Source organism: Protomyctophum bolini (genome assembly GCF_963924005.1).
Source record: "Protomyctophum bolini genome assembly, contig: SCAFFOLD_331, whole genome shotgun sequence".
NCBI lineage: Eukaryota > Metazoa > Chordata > Actinopteri > Myctophiformes > Myctophidae > Protomyctophum > Protomyctophum bolini.
Genome location: NW_027665920.1, coordinates 43,582 through 51,081, shown reverse-complemented (window position 1 = coordinate 51,081; position 7,500 = coordinate 43,582). Strand labels below are relative to the sequence as shown.

General features: G+C 43.6%; 1 protein-coding gene across 1 annotated transcript in view; it reads right to left on the bottom strand.

Annotated features, from left to right (window-relative positions):
- LOC308312122 (nuclear factor 1 A-type-like) overlaps nucleotides 1-7,500 on the bottom strand; it is a gene marked incomplete at its 3' end in the record, with an annotated part of 27,178 nt that overhangs the window by 19,210 nt on the left and 468 nt on the right. The window contains exon 1 of the mRNA XM_080794516.1: nucleotides 7,166-7,500. This exon is cut by the window's right edge and continues 468 nt beyond it. Coding sequence (XP_080650642.1) covers nucleotides 7,166-7,192 — 27 coding nt within the window. The 5' untranslated portion in view covers nucleotides 7,193-7,500. The remainder of the gene's footprint in view (nucleotides 1-7,165) is intronic.

The following is a 7,500-nucleotide window of genomic DNA, read 5'->3' as shown; positions in this document are numbered from 1 at the left end:
ATAAATCCACCCATTCTTAGCCTCGCTTGGCTTTAGTGGAACGGAATAAACCAGGATTGAACAAACCTGGTTTTGATATAAATCCTGGATCAGTTAACCCAATAGGTTTCGTGAAACAGGCCCCTGTTCACAGCAAAGGGACGTTATGTATTGATCCTTTGAGCCACGGACCACCATTTGGTGGGTCAAACTGAACAACCAATATGTCAATTTGAAGCTATGATTCCCTGCTTTCACACGACATGAAAAAAAAAAACAAATCAATGGCAGTCCCTCAGTCAAATCCGGTCACATACAGTCTGGTTTACTGTACATGCAGTGTGTACAGTAAAGTACAGTAACAATGATCCCAGTAGCAGCGTGTAGGATGTGTTGGATTTTTTTCCATGCATTCCAGAGCGGACGTGCACGTACGGTACGCACGCATGTGCAAGCGTGCACAGACAAACACACACACACACACACACACACACACACACACACACACACACACACACACACACACACACACACACACACACACACACACACACACACACACACATTCCACAGAGAGCAGCCGGGTCATTTTTCCAACGGCAGCTCTGCAGCTGATCCGTTCGTTCTGGAGGCGTTCCTTCAACACGGTCAAAGACCACCCCCCCCACCCCTCCCCCCCCCCCCCCCCAACGTTCTGGAGGCGTTCCTTCAACACGGTCAAAGACCACCCCCCACCTCCCCTCACCCCACCCCCTCAACAGTACTGTATATTCTGGATTCTACCTGTAGCTCAGACTAAAAAATAACAATATATTTCAAAATACAAACTAAAATGTTCAAACTCTGATGTTCTGTATTTACCGCACTGTTCATTTAACGCTGTAGTAAGGCCAGGTACCACCAGCTGACTTCAGGTCATGACTGCAGTAAGGCCAGGTACCACAAGCTGACTTCAGGTCAGTAACACCAGGTACCACAAGCTGACTTCAGGTCATGACGGTCTAGTAACTCCCTCCTTACTGGCCTACCGGCATGTGCACTTAAGCCTCTCCAGCTGATCCAAAATGCCGCAGCTCGCTTGGTCTTCAACCAGCCAAAATTCTCACACGTCTCCCCCCCCCCCTGCTCCGCTCCCTCCACTGGCTCCCGGTCGCTGCCCGCACAGAATACAAAACTCTGATGCTGGCATTCAAAGCAACCAAAGGTATGGCTCCCCCATATCTCACAAGAATGATTGAACCCTACAAACCCTCCCGCGCACTCAGATCAGCCGACGCAGGGAAGCTGGAAGTACCCTCACTAAAAACACCCTGGACAACGCTCAACACGTCCCAAACTCTTCCCCCTTCTGGCTCCAAAACTATGGAATGCACTTCCCATCACAGTCAGAACTGCAGCATCACTCCCAATCTCCCAAATAGTATAGTATGTATATAGTTGACATAGATACTCCACTGTTACGTTCTTAGTTTTTATGATGTATGCCATGCTTTTGTTTTTGCTTAATGTAAAGTAAGTCGCTCTGGATCTCTTTTTTCTGTTTTTATATTAAAAACACACTATGCTCCGTCGCACGGTGATGTCACACATGGCAAACAACAAACAGCAGATATACAAGCTCACAACATGTTGCACACGTGCCGTGTCATGAGCTTGTAGATCAGCTGTTTTCACTATTGATGTTTGTGGAAGATCTGTGCATTTTTATGGAAAACACAAACGGCAACACAGCCAGTGGAACCTGACCCAACTGTGACCTCATCGCACACTAACCTATAATAATAATAATAATAATAAAACTGTATTTGTATAGCACCTTTCATGACATGAAATGCAGCTCAAAGTGCTTTACAGAACAATGGAGGGAAAAAAAAGCAAGGCATAAACATTAAAAAAACAAGCAGTAATGCAATACAGTGAGGACATGAATAACAAAAATAAAAAATAAAAGATCAATTAAAAGCAATGTTGTAGAAGTGGGTCTTGAGCTGAGCTTTAAAAATGTCTCCAGAGGCCTCACAGACTGAACAATGACACCACACACTAACCTATGACCTCACAGACTGAACAATGACACCACACACTAACCTATGACCTCACAGACTGAACAATGACACCACACACTAACCTATGACATCACAGACTGAACAATGACACCACACACTAACCTATGACATCACAGACTGAACAATGACACCACACACTAACCTATGACATCACATACTGACCTATGACCTCACATAATTAACTAGGTCACCGAAAAAAAGAACTGAAGATTATATATTTATATTTAATTTTTGTGTTTACAGTAGACTTTATATATTATATATCATATGAAAGTGTAAAGGCGACCACACACACACACACACACACACACACACACACACACACACACTATAGTGTGAATTGGAGGTGAGGTGTAAATAGCACAATTTACCCTTTCATGCAGTTTCTAACATTAATATAATCATCAATCAATTAGAAATATTGATTAATTAATACTTATAAACATCTTGATTATTGTTATAATGAATGTAATTATGGCAGTTTGAGGTTTGAAGATATTTACCAAGCCTCGTATTTTAAATTTCAATGAATACACATTTATCTAAAACATTTCTAATTATGGCACCTTTTAAACATTATTAAATTCATGGGAAAAAAATAGGAAATTATTTAAATTGTGCTTGTATGATTTCTTAAGATTCACTGAATAAAGTCCACCGTCAATAGATTTGTATCGAGTCCAATTAACGAGACAATGGATTAAAATGAAATAAACGTTGCTACCCTAAAACTACTTTTATTGGCACAAAACTCAAACATTTCAATTAAATGTAATTAAAATGCAGATACTGTATACACATACGCAAAGGTTTGATTTTAACCTAAATAAGAGTCTGTCTGTGCGTGCATGCGTGTGTGTGTGTGTGTGTGTGTGTGTGTGTGTGCGTGCGTGCATGTTGGTATTTTTCTAAACGATCAATACAATGAAATTAATTCCGTACGTGTTCATGTTATTGAAAACACATGAAATATCAGATCTACAACCGTGTCGCACTGCGACACGTTGTGAGCTTGTAGATCTTCTACACTTTGCGACTACATTTGCGTGACACATTTTAGCGTGAAGAAGTTAACTGGGTGTGAAATTTATGGCAACATGTAAACAGTTTAAATAATAATAATAATTATTATTATTAACATGTAAACAGTTTAAATAATAATAATAATAATTATTATTATTATTATTATTATTATTATTATTATTAACATGTAAACAGTTTAAATAGGATGAGGATTGAGATGAAGATGTTTCTGCTTTTCTAGCATGTTCACCTCGGGTAACCCCCACCCCGCGTGCACACTCCTCGGTCCACACACACACACACAAACGCACACACAAACGCACACACACACACACACACACACACACACACACACACACACACACGTATGCACAGACAAACACACAGATGCACACAGACACGCACGGACTCTCACACACACACACACACGCACACACACACACGTATGCACAGACAAACACACAGATGCACACAGACACGCACGGACTCTCACACACACACACGGATGCACACACACACACACACACACACACACACACACACACGTATGCACAGACAAACACACAGATGCACACAGACACGCACGGACTCTCACACACACACGGACTCTCACACACACACAGACTCTCACACACACACGGATGCACACACACACACGTATGCACACACACACACGTATGCACACACACACGTATGCTGTGAACATGCTAGAAAAGAAAAGGAGAAACATTTCCATCTCAATTCTTATATTTAAACTGTTTCCACAAACACACGCACGAGCACAGACGCATGCGCGCGCGCACACACACACACACACACACACACACACACACACACACACACACACACACACACAAAGAAGCCTTTGCAAATCCTCTCTCCATGTATTAGTCAAAATATTCAATTATAGTTTGTAAATTAATTCATATGAAACACAACAGCAGCCGTGCGTGTCTAATCTTGTGCACACACAGGGATATACGAAGATACGCGTACTGTACTGTGCTGTACTGTACTGTACTGTACTGTACTGACAAACCATGAAGGAACTTTAGTTAAAATCAAAACTTGAATATTAAATGTATAGAGGCCATCATTTCGGGGGCAGGAGGTCTTATATAGATATATGTCAAAACGCTGTGAGTTCTGACAGAATATAACCACAGCACTGACAACTCTCTGTCTGTGAGGGTCAGACCACAGCACTGACAACTCTCTGTCTGTGAGGGTCAGACCACAGCACTGACAACTCTCTGTCTGTGAGGGTCAGACCACAGCACTGACAACTCTCTGTCTGTGAGGGTCGGACCACAGCACTGACAACTCTCTGTCTGTGAGGGTCGGACCACAGCACTGACAACTCTCTGTCTGTGAGGGTCGGACCACAGCACTGACAACTCTCTGTCTGTGAGGGTCGGACCACAGCACTGACAACTCTCTGTCTGTGAGGGTCGGACCACAGCACTGACAACTCTCTGTCTGTGAGGGTCGGACCACAGCACTGACAACTCTCTGTCTGTGAGGGTCGGACCACAGCACTGACAACTCTCTGTCTGTGAGGGTCAGACCACAGCACTGACAACTCTCTGTCTGTGAGGGTTGGACCACAGCACTGACAACTCTCTGTCTGTGAGGGTTGTAGCGGTGCGGACTGTCACACTCTGGTCTGAGTGAAGGTAGTGTAGGCCAAAATTGGCAGCTCTCAAAATACTCCAAAAATGATCAAAAATGGCAAAATACCATAATTAGCAAGCAGTCTTTTCTATATACAAAAACAATCCGTTTTTATTTCACCTTTGCAGAGTCCACAAGAAATGGTCATTCATACAAATCAAACACAAAAGAGGTGTTTACAGCCCACTGGCCAGGTTGGCTCTATCAAGGTCTGCTCTAGTCTGCTCTAGTCTAGTCTAGTCTAGTCTAGTCTAGTCTAGTCTACGTTGATTGCTGGGCAGTGGCAGGTGCTCCTTATGAAGGCTAGGCCCCTCCCATTTAGACCAGACCAACCACAATGGAACCAGTGCATCAATGTCCAGAGACATCACAAATCATTCATAAGTCATAACACACATTTTAAAGTGTCACATGCTACTCTATGAATGATTCCCATAATATAATAAACACCCCACAGCTAGTAGTTGGTAGTTGCTCCCTTCAATGGAGTCAATTAACTTAATATTACAGTTATTCAGCAGGGTGTTTACAGTAGACTACATACTGCTATGTGTTAATATTACAGTTATTCAGCAGTGTGTTTACAGTAGACTGCATACTGTTATGTGTTAATATTACAGTTATTCAGCAGTGTGTTTACAGTAGACTACATACTGTTATGTGTTAATATTACAGTTATTCAGCAGTGTGTTTACAGTAGACTGCATACTGTTATGTGTTAATATTACAGTTATTCAGCAGTGTGTTTACAGTAGACTGCATACTGTTATCTGTGCACAGAGCTGACATTATAGCTACTGGATACGAACACAGTGATTTTATATTCATAGTTATCAATGTGACATACAGTAAGCCTGCATAGTTATTATATTAATATACAGCAGTCTACATAGTTATTATATTAATATACACTACAGCAGGGTTCCCCAATTAGCGGAGCGCCCCCTTGTGGCCCCGGGATGAATTTAAAAAATAAATAAAGAAATGGCATTAAATGGGGGCCAGTAGCCTCTGCATGTCAAAGTGGGGGTCCTTTTCAAACGGGGTCTTGCCCTGAACATTAATTTCAGGGCAAGACCTCGCACGTGCGTGCGTGCGTGCCGACTCGGCCCCCAGCCTGGTACCGTAGTCAAAATATGGCCCTTGAGGAAAATGAATTGGGGAACCCTGACGTACAGCCTACATGCACTCGGTGGTAAATATGAGAACACAGAGATTCATGTGAACCATTTTTTAACAACTTTAGCATCTATTCTATATAGTGAGGCTGAGTTTAAACTGGCCTAATGTATCCTAACAATTATCTCTCTCTCTCTCTCTCTCTCTCTCTCTCTCTCTCTCTCTGCTACATCAGGTACCCCCCCCCCCCCCTATATATTAAGGCATCAAGTAAGTGGTGGAGTGATAAATGAGTGATAAATGTCTCAAATGTTACTGAATTAAATGCAAAGTGTGAGTCTCTGTCAACGGTCGACAACAATACAGAATACAGCCCGTCTGTCTGTCTGACTGAATGAAGAGTCATTTATTAAATGACCATTTAATTAATGACTATATTTAATAAATTACCATTTGATGATAAATTACTCCGTTGCTCGCTGGGACAAAAAGCAAGCCTTAGGAGTCTTTTTAATGAACCGGCCAGCGGCAGAACGTGTGAAGCACACTTTCTGGTGCCAAGGACCCCCAGGGACCCCCCCACTCTAGGGACCCCCCAGAGTGAGAACCCCAGGGACCCCCCACAATGAGGACCCCCAGGGACCCCCCCACTCCAGGGACCCCCCACAGTGAGAACCCCAGGGACGCCCTACAGTGAGAACCACAGGGACCCCCCAGGGACCCCCCACAGTGAGAACCCCAGGGACCCCCTACAGTGAGAACCACAGGGACCCCCCAGGGACCCCCCACCCCGGGGACCCCCAGGGACCCCCCCAGTGATATACTGTATGATTTGGCCGCAGACCCCCTCCAACCTAATGTCTTATGCCAGGGACCCCCCCCCCCCCCCCCGTCAAATGTATGCAAAAAAATAAAATCCCAATATTATAGATTCATCATTCTTAATGCGATTAAGAATATTGAGATCATTCTAATTATTTGATGTAATATAATAAATGCATATCTAGCAGACGTGTCGCTATAATATTTTTGAAAAGTCAGATTTAGCAAATCCAGCAAATACCCCCCCCCCCCCACCCCATACCCCCCGAACGGAGATCCCCCCCACCTTCCCAACACACACACACACACACACACACACACACACACACACACACACACACCATGTGCTGCAGCAGTGACTAAAGTCAGTGCACGCTTCGTCACGCGGCGAGAGACAACAAGTTAACACCGGGAATAAAAAATAAAAAAACATGAATGATGACATGAATTCATAATAATAATAATATTAATATTAAACTCACCTGCGTTAGACACAGCGGTGAATACATTTCTGAAGAACAAGAGTTAAAATCTCAGGATTTCTGTGGATATAGGAGAGAGAGTCCTGCGTGTTTCAGTGTGTGTGTGTGTGTGTGTGTGTGTGTGTGTGTGTGTGTGTGCCCGTGCACGGGACAGGGGAAGGGGCAGAGTGGAGTCCAGCTCTTCTTGGGGTTTTTCTTTCACATTTTCCGTAAAACACACAAAAACAAAAAATATCCAAAACTAGTGCAGCAGCGGCGCTCGCTAGTTGAACTTTGACCTCCCGGTGGGCCGGTGCCTCAGGGGGGGAAGGGGGGGTGGTCCTCCTAACCCCTCC